General features: G+C 40.6%; 1 protein-coding gene across 2 annotated transcripts in view; it reads right to left on the bottom strand.

Moving 5' to 3' along the window:
- The window catches only part of CACHD1 (cache domain containing 1), a 210493-nt gene that overhangs the window by 76801 nt on the left and 117300 nt on the right, over positions 1-16392 (bottom strand). For both annotated transcript variants that reach the window (XM_059924016.1, XM_059924013.1), the window contains exon 4: positions 990-1096. In XM_059924016.1, the coding sequence (XP_059779999.1) occupies positions 990-1096 (107 nt within the window). The remainder of the gene's footprint in view (positions 1-989; positions 1097-16392) is intronic.

Genomic DNA, 16392 nt, shown 5'->3' with positions numbered 1-16392 from the left:
TTACATGTCTCCAGGAGGCCTGGAATCTGGGAAATACAGTTCTTCATGTTTAAGGGTTAAATCCTTTATCTCTCTAGTAATGAGGGAAGTCTTAGGACCCTCCTGAGCCTCAGATTATTCCTTGGTAAAATTCTAGGATTGAGGCTGGTGATTTCTAAAGGCACTTCAGCTTTTAAAAGGTGAAGCCTTTAGGTTCTGAGGCCCATCACTCAACAAGTGTACATAACAAGACAAACAGAGTGAGAAATGTAGACTGGAACTCCAGGGCAAGAAAGCAGAGACACGGTGTCACTTTGAAGCTATATATAACCATGTGTACAGGTGCCTTAGTAGTTATTACTACTGCATATGACTGGGTTCTAAAAAGACCAGGAAGAAAGTTCAACCTCAACATACAGTCAGTTGTCCATATCCACAGATGCGAAACTCGCAGATACTAAGCGCCAACTGTAATCATTATAGCTCACCATTTTATATAAGGGACTTGAGCATCTGTAGATTTTGGTATCCTTGGGGGCTCCTTGGAACCAAGTGCCTGCAGATACTGAGGGACGACTGTATAGCATCATGGCACTGTTCAGTAGCAGAAAAGCTCCTTCATCATTCTTCAATCCCACCTCCCAAATTAAATATTATAGATAGGGAATACAAATGAATTCAACACTTCCTAAGTGCAGAGACAAATGGGTCTCTAAAGTAACCTTTAAAATAACAAATGCAAAACTGCTAACAAATGAGATAATGGATTAAAGAATCTAGCAAATCACATGGCATACTCCACATACATAGATGTGTAGTAAATGCTCAATACACGTCCACTCGATTTTCTTCTTCCTTTCCTTCTTTTGAGTGTCAACTTGCTAGAAAGAAATACCTAATTTTAAGTACATATTTTTCCTTCAAAACTTAAAGTGGCTAAAGCAATAAGTTTATTCAACTTGAATGTGGTAGAATATAGCTCACCTTTACAAAACCAAGAGATTACTGACCTGAATTTAAGTCTCGTCCTGGATTGAAGGCACGGCTATTAACAGTAGTAGACAGTCGATCACAACTAATTGTTCTAGATACATTGGTATTAAAGTTCCCATCAAATCTGAAACAATAGAAGAGAATTAGCAGTATTTATTTGGTGGTTATTCAATCCAGAAAACTAACCAACAAAAGTAATGCTTCATACTGTGTACAAAATAGGTCAGCTCATAAACAGTAAAACTGCAATTTAAGTATTTTTTTAAAAATCACTTCAGAGTAGTGTGGGTGAAACCAACATCTGCATCTAGAAGGTTTTAGAAATCAAGATCAATTCTAAGGAGATTAAAAAAAAAATCCTTCAAGCCAACTTTTCCCCCAATGAACTTGATTCAGGTACTATTGATAAAATCATACAGAAAATAGATTTGACAAAATTCAGACTAGAATGACAAAAATTCAGACTTGAGCTCTGATGTGATATGTGAAACAATTCTTTTTTTTTTTAATTTTTATTTATTATTTATTTATTATGTTTATTTTTGGCTGTGTTGGGTCTTCGTTTCTGTGTGAGGGCTTTCTCCAGTTGCGGCGAGTGGGAGCCACTCTTCATCGCGGTGCGCGGGCCTCTCACCATTGCGGCCTCTCTTGCTGCGGAGCAGAGGGTCCAGACGCTCAGGCTCAGTAGTTGTGGCTCACGGGCCCAGTTGCTCCGCGGCATGTGGGATCCTCCCAGACCAGGGCTCGAACCCGTGTCCCCTGCATTGGCAGGCAGACTTTCAACCACTACGCCACCCGGGAAGCCCTGAAACAATTCTTTAAATTATCCTGTCTGAAAACCAATGACCAAGAACAAAAATAGACAGTAGTGAAGGAGAAAGAATGGCTGTGGAGTAGGAAAGATCTAGATTTGAATCCTTGCTCTGTCACTATTAAATGTGTGAACTTGCACAAATTGTGCGATTTGTCTGAGTCCCAGGTTTCCTATCTGAAGAAAAAAAAGAAATAATAAAACATTTTCCAAAGCTGTCAAAAAGATTGTAAATAATGTACCACAGTTCCTCTCATGATAAATGACACAGAGCTTGCACCTTCCAGGTTGTAATATAGATGAGGCCAAGGTCTTTCTTGATTTCCAGTGGGAGTGCAATGCTGGTACTAGAGCTAGAACAATGCTAGTACTCTGGCTAGTAGCTGATCAATAAACACTAGTGTAATCAGTGACTCATTTGCCAGGGCAAACAACAATCTACAAGAAAATAATAGGAAAATGTACCGACTCATTTATATATAGTCACTAAGACTATTTTTTTAAATTTATTTATTTTTGTCTGTGTTGGGTCTTCGTTTCTGTGCAAGGGCTCTCTCCAGTTGCGGCGAGCGGGGGCCACTTCTCATCGCGGTGCGCGGGCCTCTCACTGTCGCGGCCCCTCCCGTTGCGGAGCACAGGCTCCAGACGCGCAGGCTCAGTAGTTGTGGCTCACGGGCCTAGTCGCTCCGTGGCATGTGGGATCTTCCCAGACCGGGGCACGAACCTGTGTCCCCTGCATTGGCAGGCGGATTCCCAACCACTGCGCCACCAGGGAAGCCCACTAAGACTATTTTTATGTGAATTTAATCCAGAAGTAACGAAAGAGAAAAATCTTGAGCCTCTAAATAAGCTATTTGGGATTTCAGATACTGAGAAGATTCATTAAGTTTCTAAGAGTTACCTGCAAATAAACGCAATCTGAAGTTAGATTTTTAAAAACTTGTGTTAAAATGTGTATCTTAGATGATAAATGTCATTAATGAAATTCCATTAACGCAGGTAGGGAAGCTCTATAACCCTGGAGAAACACTCCTAAAACTCAAGGTCCACGTGATTATTCACATGAATATTGATTTTCTGGATCTTATATAAGAACTACTAAAATGAACTGATTGCATAAGCAAAGGGGCTAGGTATTCAAAGGATGTGCTGGGTTCCAAAGCAAAAGTTCAACAGTTTTGTTTTGATACGTATCATCTCAAAGGAGGTGGCGTTTTAAGAGATTTGAAGAGACTCTTTAGTCCAGCCTCTCACCCAGTACACAATTATATCAACATTGTCAACTGTGCTTCCAAGGACACAGTTGCTTCACCAGCGGGGTCACTCTTCCTTGGACCTGGTCCAGTTTGTCTAGATGAGAAGACCGCTGCCTCAAAAGCCACAGATGGAGAGAAAAGAGGAGATTAATACATCAGCAGCTGCCGGTGTGCATAAGCAACATAATCTCACTGTCCCTCTCTTGTTTTAGCATTTAACATCTGTGAAGCAAGAGTAGCATTAGACAAGGAACTCACTTGCCCTCCATGTGCTAGACAGCCACATTAAACCTATTCCATCACATACGTTTTAATAAAAGACAGATAATATTTAGGCTTTGTGGGCTACAAGGTCTCTGTCACAGCTACTCAACTCTGCCATTGTGGTGTGAAAGCAACCAAAGAGAATTCACAGAAGAATAAGTGTGGCTGTGTTCCAGTAAAACTCAATTTTCAAAAATAGGTGGTGTGCCAGACTGGTTTCACCACCCCTGATCTAGACCAGGGCAGTCCTAGAGAATTCTCTGAGATGATGAAAAGGTGTTATTTTTGCACTGTCCAATATGGCAGCCACATGTGGCTACCGAGCATTTGAAATGTGCTAATAATGTAACAGAGATTAAATTTCCAATTTTGTTTAATCTTAATTTAAATGTAAACAGTCACCGAATAGTGGCCACCATATTGGACAATGCAAGTCTAGAAAGTTCTCCTGATTATCTGCCTAATTATCCTCCAAGTTTTTGTTCACTTATCACTTCTCCAGAAAGGTCTATTCTGATTGTGGGTGACTTCCTAGTCTATGTCAAGTGTCTCCATCTTCTCTCAAAGCAAGTGTCATAATTTTTAATTTATGGCTCCATTTGCATATGTTTTTTAAAATAAATTTATTTATTTATTTATTTTTGGCTGCATTGGGTCTTCGTTGCTGCACGCGGGCTTTCTCTAGTTGCAGTGAGCAGGGGCCGCTATTCTTTGCGGTGTGCGGGCTTCTCATTGCGGTGGCTTCTCTTGTTGCAGAGCACGGGCTCTAGGTGTGTGGGCTTCAGTAGTTGTGGCTCGCAGGCCCAGTAGTTGTGGCTCACGGGCTCTAGAGAGCAGGCTCAATAAGTGTGGTGCACGGGCTTAGTTGCTCTGCGGCACGTGAGATCTTCCTGGACCAGGGCTTGAACCCATGTCCCCTGCACTAGCAGGCAGATTCTTAACCACTGTGCCACCAGGGAAGTCCCTGTGTGTGTTTTTAATGGGTGGATTTTTATAGATCAGGCTATATGAACAGACAAGAGCCCCTTGAGAGCAGACCCCACGTCTTGTTGGTTTTATTCACCACTGTGCATACATAACACTTAGCATTGTTCTTGTCAAAAGCAGGCACTCATATTAACTGATCTTCTACGAACATCCATCGTGCCAGTGCTTAGCCCTATTCTGGGCTTCCTCAGAAGCCTCCAGAGGTCCAACAAGTGAGGATCATGACTCAGATAAATGGTTCGTAATTACTGAAAGTCTAGCCATATCAGAATCACCTGGAAGCATGTTGGAATGCAGATTCCTGGGATCTACCCTAGAACAGTTTGATTTAGTGAGTCTGGGGTGGGGCCCTGGAATCTGACTTTGACAGTCTCTCCAGGGATGAGAAGCCCTCCAATCCTGTCATGCAGATTCCTTTAGAAATAAGGCAGTAGAATGGCTTTCCACGTGAGCACAGGTACTTCTCTGTATGCCTCAAAGAGACCAAGGACAGAGGATCTTTCAATTTGAATCAAGAGAGCAGAGTAATTCTTAGGTATGCCTGAAACTCACATCTGGACTTTGCAGTACAAATTACAAACTTTTTTTAGACCTACCTATCTCACAGTTGAGGAAAGTGACACCAAGGAACACATAGCAAATCAGGGACCCAAGAGAGACTTGACCTTATCACCCAGCTCTCTGTCCAAGGGTGAGCCACACACCACACTGCTTCATTTAAGTGACAAATAAGGAAGAACTTGTTAAAGGGGACAGGCAACTCAAGAGAGTTACTGACAACTTGTCCCAGAAGAAGTGTAAGCTCGAAGAGAGCCCCGCTCTCCCTGGGTGGAGGCTCCACGGCCAGGACCTGGGCCATCAGCCCTTCCCCTGGAAGAAGGCTGACGTCCAGCACCGAGCACATAGAGACTCCCCAGGCTGTTGTGAAATGAGAGTTCGCTCCTGGGACCAGAGAGACCAGGGAACTATTTTATAAGTTGTTTTTCTTTTTGTACTGCATTGTTATAAAAACATTTTTATAACAATAAAACTGAAAGTAACCCATTAACAAGAGTAGGTGCTCAGTAAGCATTTGTCAGTCATAAAAAGGTTTCACAATATAGTGCTGGTCATCAATTATCTGCCCAACCTTCTCTTCCCACTGTCTCCCAACCTATAGCTCTAACCAGACCAGTCCCTCCATACATGTTTTTTCTGTTGGGTCCAAACTGTGATACTCTCTGGTGTTCACTGTGCCCATTCGACAAAGCCCCCAGCTCTTCTCATCTTCCTTCCAGGAAGTCCTCTTGTCAGCCCCAGCCTGTGAGGAGCCCGCTCTCCTCTAAACTGACTAGTGCCACTCTGCATCTTAATTCATGCTTGTGTGTCTTTTCCCAAATTTCTTAATATTGTTTTGTAATCAGGCTTAGCATAATGTCAATGCAGTTGATGTATGACAGATACAGACTGCTTGGTTTTAGATTCTGCTTATATCAGCAAAATACTAAATCAATAAAAATTCTAACATAAGATTTATTACAAATAATGAGAAAATTATCTTACTTATTTTGCCTTCCCCATATACTAAATAAAGGTGAAGTGAGGGGAGATGCCAAGATATTTTGTTATGGAAGCCTTATTGTCTGGACCCTACCAGGTAGCACTTGAACTCCCAATTCTCTCTAAAACCTTGAGAAGTCTTAGTTCTGCCAATGGATTGTAAGTTCCTTGAGGATTTATATTTCTCTCTCAGGTTTAGTGCATTCCTGGGAATGTATAGTTCTCCATAAGTTTTCTTATTGGCAGCTGACTAACGTGGAAGGGCAGAGAACTAAGTCACTGGAAAGCTCTGGATATTTTATTAAATCATATTCATTGAACATCTACGATGAACAAGGAACTGCCACCCCGGCAGAGCATGGTCAGGAGCATGGCCTCAGAGGTACACAGACCTGGATTGGAGTTTGGGTTTAAATTGCTTATTGCTGTCTAACTCTTGAGTAGAACTTACATTTTCTAAGCCTCCATTTTTCTCATCTACAATATGGTGATAAAAACAGTACCTATTTCATAATCAGGAAATGGCTTGTAAGAGCCTAGTACATAGTAAACATTTAAGAAATAATAATAACTAGTGATGGATGTATTAGTAATGATAACAGTTAACAGCTACTGTGTTGTATACATATATATATTATATCAAGAATATTCCAAGTGTTTTACATGGATCAACTCGTCTAATCTTCACAAGCCCAAGGGAAATATTATTATTATCTCCATTTGAAGACCAAGAAACTGAGGCACAGAACTATTAAATTAAGAAGCTCAAGATTCATAGCTGGGAAGTAACAGAATCTAGATTTGAACATATATTCAAGCTCTCATTCATAATGAATACATTATACTGTATCTCAATAAATCAATCAATAAATCATCATTAACATTATCTAACAGCTGAAGTAGAATTCAATTCTCTCAAAGGAAAGGATTAATCTGAAAGCTTGTGGGGCTTAGGGGAAATCTTTGCTTTTTACTTAATAGGAAATGACAGTAGCTAAGCATAAGGCCTCACAATGGATAGCTATAGAGAAAGAACTCTAGGGACAAAGATGAGGATGCAAAGGAAGATGAATTAGGTATTAAAGGCAGGTGTTCTCTATTAATTGTAGATAACTTAAATTTTTAAAATGTTTACCACTGGCATAGCTTTAGAATTGGCCATTTTGGGGTTACTTTTTATTATTTCACTCCAGAAAAGCCTCAAGCTCCCTTCCCATTCACCACTAAAATCTGAGAGGTTTCAGGGCAGCAGTGGTAGCTAGAAGTTCCACGTGAACAGAAGAGCGAGCATGTCCATTCGCTGCATGGAGAAGAGATGCAGCAGACCTGGGGCCAGCTCATAGCAATTTTCTCCTTTTCCTGGTACCAACTTTCTCCTCTGAGAGAAAGACCCTGGCATTCTGGTAATCTGACAACCTTAAACAAATAGCTTATGTACAAGAAAGATAAGATAGAACTAAGATCAAGTAAGAGGAAATTTCACCAAATTCTGAGAAATTCTCACGTGGGACAACGAATTCCAGGTGCTGAATAACATAACAGACAACAGACACAACTTAAGCTTTACTGTAAATGTGAGCGAGGCGTAAAACTGAAACACGGCTCAGGGAAGCGCCAGCTGATGTGGTGCAAACACACAGCCTTCCAGAGATCAAACCTGATCCAAAAATAACACGTAAAATACCTGAAGACGTTATTTTTCTGAAGGAATCCACAGAACAACCCTGATGTTTGAGAATTAAATAACCACTTTGCAGGAGAACCTCAGCCAGAGGGCAATTTGACCTATTGTCTAGCTGGCTCACAGACCTTTGGATTCTGAAAGTTCACTAGCAAAGAATGAAACAGATTGTTACCTTGTTTCAAGAACTGGATTTAATCCTTGCTTCCTGGGTAATCCCCACATAGTGAATACTGGTGGTTTTAAATTAATTTATTCCTATTAAGTCCCCACATTCTGATATTGAAAGGATTCAGGGACATGACAATCATTCTCCTTCCTCCTGCTTCTTGCTCCATGGAGTTCTTTAAGTGGCAACAGTCTCAATGTCTTGAGTTCCCCCGCATGTGGGGAGCACCCACTCCCCAACTGAGTTAACATGAAATGCCGAGAAATAAACCTCCCTCTGCTTCTATGGCCGCCGACACTGCTGATGTGCAGGCAGGTAAGGAAGCAGGTGTCAACAGGGGGCTTAAGAGATACAGGAGCACGGTGTGTCCAGAGCTGGTGAGTCCGCTGGGAGAAGTAATTACGTGAGCAAAACCTCTGTGATTATCTCTCCACCTTCTACTCACTCACACTCAGTAACGCTTGTTTCTCTTCTGGACTCCAAACACAGCAGTAAAACTCGCTTAGCCATCCTCCAGGCACCAGACGAACAGTTGCTTTGCCGAAGACAGGAGCGCATTTTATGCCAATGGGCCTTTTAGAAAAATGATTTCTAAAAAGAAACGTGCTATTTACCCTGATTTGGAGACTGAGAAATGTGAAGCTCATGCTTATAATCCATTTAAAAAAGATGTCAGTTACTCTTAAGGGTTACCTAAGAGATTTTTCACTGAGAAATATATTAGCTGCCAGTCACATTTATAAAACTTCAGGTTTATGGAAGGGTCAAGAACTGGTAAAATTATAGATCTTCCTATAAAATAAGCAGGCAATTCAACTTATCTTTATATCTGTCCTTTAAAAAAGTAATAAGAGAACAATCCTACATAAATCTCCTGTAGACTCTCACTCTAAAAAGGGGAGATAGTGGATTATGACTGCTTTCTGTATTCATTTTCATAAGATAAAACCAGTGCCTGAAAATTAGTTTCAAGAGAAATAACTCCATCTTTCCTACCCCTTCAAGTTAAAAAAAGAAAAAACTTCCTTCTGGATTTACTTTCATGAACAACTGATCGAAACTTCATCCCGAGGGAGAAAACAGAACTGTGACTCCCACTTTGATCTCTTCCCCATGGAGAAATTCACTCCCTGCCTGGCTTGCAAGATGTTCATTTGATTGACGTTTGCTCTGATGTGCAAACTGCTTTGAACTTCAGACATTTAATTCCCATCAGGCTGCAGTCATTTTTATTCTCCTTCAACAGGATTTACAAGCAGGAGATCAGCAAATGTAGAAGGTAAAATAAATTTGCAGAAGCTTTGAATCTCACATCAAAACAGTGTTCAAGTGAGTTCCAATTGGATTTCATTCAGCCTCGATTCACAGTGTAAATCAACTTTTCAGTGGAGTCCCAGTTTAGAAAGAAAAAGATATAAAGGAGAGAGACACATACACCAGTTGGGGTTTACTTCCTGAAATCTCTTTCTTGGTCTTTGTTTAAATTTCCTTTGGAAGGTGATTTGCCAGGCAAATCACTTAAAACCCCGGGTTTTCCTCAACATTTGCAGCGAAGCTGCTCAATTTATCACATAGCACACAAAAACCACACCCACAGTGTGGGTTCCAGGGGTGCTGGTGAAATGCGGTATTATTCATGGGCACATTTTAAAGGTAATAATTTAAAAAGCAAATCCCTGTGGATATCTCAGAAGAGCAAGGCTTACAGTAATAGTTGAGTCCATAAATAAAGCCAATATGATGACACCTAACGGAGTAGGGGATATTTTTTACTTGTCTATTGTTTTTAATCACTGCTAGAGATAGGTGCAAAAGGTTTAAAAAAAAAAACAACACCAAAACACCACATATACACACCATTTCTTGGGGAAGCAAAATCTGGTATCAGATCAGAAGCTGGTGTGGAACAAATGCTGTGAGACTTCAGGTGGAGCTCCCAGTACAAGGCAGTCCCTTGCTGCTGGTGTCACTGAACTACCAAGTTCCATTCTAAGAGCAGCACACATTTTTCTGGGAAGCAAAGAAGGCAAGACCCCTCGACCAGTAGCTCCAGGAGCCTTTAAAAGGAGACCTGGACACCAAAAAACATCCTAGTAACGGCCCAACAGTGCCTGGTTTACTCAGATATGACAGGGAGACATTTCACTTCACCTCCATTCAACCAGGTTCCTGCTCATTCTTTCTGGGAAGTGTCTGCTCTCCAAATATTTGAGCAACACCAGTTGAAAAGAATTAAACAAGAACCCCCTTATCTTCCACTTAACCACCCATGAGAATAAAGTTAAGCAAAGAAAGAGCTAAGATAAAAATCAAACACCTACACTGGCAAATATTTAAACTCTGTTTGAATGGTGGGGGAAGAGGTAAGAATGGGATCACTTCAAAAAGGAACTCTCACATTTATAAAGAAAATGATACTCGACACCCAGCCCCAACTGAGTTTACTTATTCAAACACCTAAATTAATGGGCAAACTGAAAAGCTGTCAAATAATGTGTAATCATGTTCCAAGAAATGGTTTTTCCTTCCATCTCTGCAGAGATGGGAGAGATAAGTCACATTCTTTCTGTTCTTATCAGTAATAAGGATTAAATCTTCAGGGTTCATCAACCCAGCCAGAGTGGAAACAAGGCTGGTTTCAAATGCCCTTGGAAGGTAAGGCTTTAGAGCAATCAAGTGTCTCCCTCTCTGTGAGAGTCTAAGTGTCATACAAACCAGCCATATTTCTTTTTTACCATTCTCACTGCCCCCCTCCCCGCCCCCCCTGCCCAAAGCAGATCCCTGGGAGAAGACCCTGCTGTAATCTGGTTTTTGCTTCTAGATTCCATTTAACCTGCCTTCTCACACAAGCTTGGAAAATCGCACAGGTGTGACATCTGGGGGAATTGGAAGTGGATCCACAACCACATTAAACATTTATCCTTTAACTTCCTTGTCACCAGGTTGGGACAGCGATGCGTGAAGAAGAAGAAAGAAAGGTATCTGAAAAAACAAGAGAAAACGGGCAGGGGGACAGAGGCCGGGTGGGATCCACAGGGTCCCTTTGTGCCGTTCTGTAGCCCCCTGTCCATCTTACCACTTGACCTCTAACAAGGACTTCACACACTTCACAGTTATTTATTTATATACTTTCTTCCTTGCTAGGAAGATGCAAAGAGAGAGATCCTTTCCCATGTTTATCCCTAGACCCTAGCCCAGAGTCTGCCTGTGAAGAGTAAAATTTTAGCAAATGCTGAATGACAAAATGCAGAAAACCGAAGAGGCTGAGGCTTGCCAGGACTGGAGACCAGAGCTTGTAAATTCGTGTGTTTTCTTCCTGCGCATACACTGGGCACTTAGTAAATAGCAGACAACTGTGAGTGGTATGACACAGACATCAAAGAGAAGCACTAAGAACCTCAGTTAGCAGATGACCTTGGACATGAACCGGTTCATTCAATCTCTCAGGCACATTCGTGAAGGAGAGAGACAAGGCCTATCCAAATCTCCCTGTTCTGTAGAAGGAACATGAAACGTAAGATGTGGAATACTTATGGTTAATGTGTCCTCAAAAGGAATTACTGACCCAATATTCAAAAGTTAATAAAGCTACGAGTCTGAAGATAGCTGGGTCCATCCTCATACCAGACCAGTCGAGTCTCCAAGAAAGATAATAGACATGGGATTTTTAAATCTTGACCTTCTTTGGAACACTTTGATATTTTTGCACAATAAAACACATGAAAACCTCAAGGGAAGTCCTCTGCTATAATAGGGTCTATTTCTTAAAGCTGGCAAAGAATACTCGGTAGTTTCTTTTAGAGACTAGCCAGCTAGATAGGGAGCAAGCAAGAAGGAAAACCACAAGACCACTGCTCCCTAAAAATCCATAAAAGGCCACTGGTGAAAATCAGTATGCTAAGCAGTGTGGCAGGTCTCCTGTCCTTCCTTCAGGGAAGGTCACACAAGAAAAATCTAGAAAGCAGGATTGTCAGCAGACCCAAATGCATATGTTTTCTGCTATGAGGGTGCTCATCAATACACCTAAAGATATATTTATATCTTTATAAATATCACACACACACACACACACACACACACACACACAGAAATGACACAGACTACCGCAGTAACGTGGTTTTAAGACTGAGAGACAAACTAACCAGACTGTGGGAGCTTTATATTCAGCCAATTTAGAAACTTCGGAGGGTCATACAATAGCCTCAAGTGAAATTCTAAGAAGGAATACATAGTTCAGCATTTCAATTGGCAGATAAGCCATTCCGATTTTACCACTGGTCAAAATATTTTACCATTAAAAGAAAAAATGATTTGGAATCAGGAAACCTGGGTTCCACACCCAGCTCCCCTGAGTCCTGACACAATCTCTCTGAGCCTACTTCCTCATCTGCAAAATGCAGGAGGAGGGGGATTGTACCCAACAGGCCTGAGAAGATCATAGGAAAGAGGTAATGGAAGTAAAATAATGTTTACAGAAGAAAGTATTTTACTGAAGCATAAACATATGTAACTCTTTTACATAAGTTAGATATTGCAACTGAGTAGGCGTTCTGAAATGTAAGGTGTTCTACAAAATCTTTGTTGAATTTTGAGCTCAATGCAAGTCCTTCTGGTACCTGTATCTGTAACATTTCGCCTGCCTGCAGGTAATAATAATTTTTAAGTGGACTGAAGATGAAATTGTGCGATAAGGCAGGGAGAACACTTGAAAGACTGAGATTCACCTTTCAGTACTGTGAGGGCAAAAACACAAAACACATCTTCCTGTGGAAGGAACAGGACCTGCGATAAAATTAAACTCAGTGGTCAAGAGCCACGCTTGTCACTTTATTTGACCTTGTGTTACCCAAAGAAAAATAGAACAAGAGTCATTAGTGCAAAAGCACCTGGTTAAGTCACAGTGCTTTGTTTCTCATAAGAACAGTAATAATAAGAAATAAAATGTATATAGGGTTACACAATTTTTATCATTTTTTTCATGTGCACCACCTTGAAATAGGGCTGGAAAAAAACAGGATTTGCCCACATGTGGGTCAGCTGTTATGCCTAGGAACATCATTTTATACAAAACTCAAGTGTGCATCAGCACAGCATTAAAACTATACCTTTCCACTATGCCCTCTCTCCTGAACTGCCATGCATATAACATAGTTGGGGGGTGAAAACATCTGTGGGATGAAAATAAAGTGATGCTACAGGCTAAAAACTCAACTGCTTGCCAAACACCTCTTAAGAATGATCCACATGTGACTTAAATTCAAAATCAGCATGTTCATACTGAATTCACCTTCCTCTTAAATATCTTTTGCTCTTATTTTCATTGTTAGTTAATAATTCCCCTCCTCTGAGATGTTCAATTTAAAATTTAGAATCATCTTTTAAAATCTTCCTCCCCACCCAGATCTCCAATAAAACCTAGTTGGCAGAATCTATATATTCTATATTCCCCGTCTATGGGTAATAGTCTACGTAACCCATCACCACCCAGGACATCTTTTGTTTTCCTACAATCCTTCCTTGAGGTGTCCTTACTTTTCTCCTAGATTATTAGGGTGGCCCAGCTTGACAAACAATTTGTCTCTTCACCACAATTTATCCTTCACTTGCCAACGAATTCATTTACCCAAATCTCAGACCTGACCACAGTCTTTCTTTGCTTTAAAACCTACTGTTTACAGAGGGAAATTTGTCCAGTCAACCAAGGATCCTGAGCCCGCCCCATACATCTCTTATCTGCCATTCCAGCTATATCTTACCCCTCACCACACTCAGTGCTTTATGATGCTTGCTGTTTTCTGGTCTGAAGCATCCTTCCCCGTAGATATGTCTGCAGGAGTTCCACTCTTCAAGACCTCAACTACCACTCTTCTACCAAGCCTGAGTGCTCAGAGACCTCTGTTCATAATCACTTTTTCTTCTCAAAGAGTCTTTGGGTTTTTCATGACACTTGACACAGTCTGCTTAGTTTACTCTGCATCCTCTGAGCTCCTAAACAAACTGCTTTATCCATCTTTGTCTATCAGACAGTGTCTAGCACAATGTCTTGCACTTTACTATCTTGAACATGATACAGACAAGTTGAGTTGAAGGTGATATATACATAGATATTTGGAAATTTTGTGCTTTTAAATTCACCCTGCATAATAATCATTAGTATTGTTATAATAATTATTCATATCTATTATTATTATTGATTGAATCTAGCTAATAACTGAGATAACTAAGTCAACATCAACTTAAGTTTCCTATCAGAGCTTATCACAATGGAATAATACTCAGATGAAAACGATGACCTTCATGAATGGGCATAAAAGTACTTGAATTTCTGCCTAGAGGTAAAGTAGCTCAGTAATTCTGACGTCATCATCACTACCTGTACTCAAACTAAAGACTAAATCAGGTTTGCTACCATGCATGAACTCCTTCAGCAAATATATATTCAGGACCTGTTCAAGCAAGGTACTGAAAACAAAGTTGACAGGGTCCCTGAACTCAAGTGTAACAGGAGGAAAGATGAAAGGGCACACAGGATAGAAATATGACTTAGAACCTGATATCAACCACTCTCACAGCTATCCAGAATCAACCTCAGCCACCTTCAGTTCCTCCCTCTTCCAATATCCAACAGTGGGTGCCAACAGCCACATTCAGTCCCCCTTCTTGTTCCTTGCCTACATAAATGAAATCAAACTAGGTCTTCTAGTAGTTACACGGTGGACAAGTAAAATCCCCTTAAAGGGCATCATCATTTCATTCCGTTTCTCGAAAATTTTAAATTCTCTCATTCAAACAACCAGTATTTACTGAGTGTCTACCACGCATCAAAGACACATGGAAGCAAGAGAATTGTCCTTCATTTCATTTACAGAGCTTAAGGTCTCCTGAGTTATTCAGTCTAGGATTTGAGGTTCTCTACAATATGATATTAATCCAATTTCTCAGCTGCCTCTTCCATCACTTGCCCCAGACACAATGTCCTCTTCAGTGTTCCTGGCCATTTCCTTCCATGGGGGTTTCTTTAAATTGACTTTTCTCTCCTGGAGAGCTCTCTCTCCATATCCCTATACGTTCAAATCCTTTTCCTGCTTCAAGACTCTGCTGAAATGCTTCTTCCATAAACCATTCCACAAATGTTTACTTTTTAAAGTTAATAAATAAATGAGTAATTTAACCTCTGTAGGTCTTGCTGCATAATATCATCTTTTTTTTTTTTTTTTCTAGGTAGCTCTCGAAAAGATGAAGAAAAATTCCCTAACAAAGCTAGAATTTACAAATTTGGGCAGCAGGAAAAGTTGCCCATAATGAATCTTGAGTTGGCTCTCTGGAGTATAGTTCAAACTGCTCAGTTTACAGTTGAGGAAGCTATGGACTAAAAAGGTTAAGTGAACTTTCCAAGATCACACAGCAAACCGGCAGAGCAGAGGCCCATCTGGTCTTGGTACTATATTCCTATGATATAATCTATATCACAACTGAATTTAAACTGAACAGGAAAGCTGTCTTTACTGCTTAAGCTGTTTCTTTTCTACCATGACAGAGACTGCACTGATTTAAAATTAAGATATTTAAAAAGAGGCTCACCTCCTTTTAAAAATGAAAGAAAGCTCATGTTTGAGTTCAGTTTAAAAAAAAAAAAAAAAGAAAAGGCAATCACAAACCCTGACCTGATGCTCTTTAGTCCCGAAAGAATCCTAAGGAGCCTAGTACAGGAATCTGAACATGATGAGTCAGCATGTGAATCATCAGAATTAAAAACAACTCTCTAAGTAACTTATTTCTGCCTCCTATGATGTCAATAATACTTGAAGAACTTAAAATGTGAACACAGAAGTTTGCACAACATCTAAATCATACCACAAAATATACAACCAATTTACACGGATAAAGACTTACTCAAATGCCGTCACTCCTTTGCAGGCAGCTCATTAACATGGGCATTAACTTTTTTTTTTTTTTTTTTAAAGAGAAGCAGTCTAGGAGAACACTATAAAGTTCCAGGAATGAGAGTCTGGAATCCTCCAATCTAAACCTGAGGGTTAATAAAAATTCACCTTCAAAGGTAGGTTTTGTAGACCAATTTACTATGCTTTCTCTAAGAGGGTGTGATGCTTAATTTTATATGTCAATTTGGCTGGGCCAGAGTGTCCAGATATTTGGTCAGAGACTATTCTGGATGTTTCTGCAAAGGGATTATTAGAATGAGATCAACATTTAAATCAGGGGACTTGTGGGTGGGCCTTACCTAGTTAGTTTAAGGCCCTAATAGAACAAAGACTGACCTCCCCAAGCAGAAGGAATTCTTCCAGCAGACTGGAACTGTAACTCTTCCTGGGTCTCCAGCCCCTGCTGGGCGACCCTGCAGATCTGGGACTTGATCTCCACAATCACGTGAGCAAATTCTTTAAAATAAATCTCTCTTCCTCTCTCTCACACACATCCTAATGATTCTGTTTCTCTGGAGAACCTTGACTAATAGAGCTATAATATGGGCTTATTCATGAGAATTGTAATCAGGAGGCTGTGTTCTTGCATCAGAACCTATGCTAGTTGCTTTGTCTGCAGCACAATACCCTCAACAGGTTGAAGGATAAGACCTGATTCCTGAAATCATATTGTTCTAGTGGGTGCCAGCTGGGGGATGCATTGAATTTGGGCTCTCAGAAAGTGAGATGAGTCCTATATGCCTTCCCTGGTGACGGTAATGGCCGTCTCA

Source organism: Balaenoptera ricei, chromosome 1, assembly GCF_028023285.1.
Source record: "Balaenoptera ricei isolate mBalRic1 chromosome 1, mBalRic1.hap2, whole genome shotgun sequence".
NCBI classification, from domain to species: domain Eukaryota; kingdom Metazoa; phylum Chordata; class Mammalia; order Artiodactyla; family Balaenopteridae; genus Balaenoptera; species Balaenoptera ricei.
Note: the sequence above shows the minus strand (reverse complement) of the source record. Positions and strands in the feature narration are given on the sequence as shown.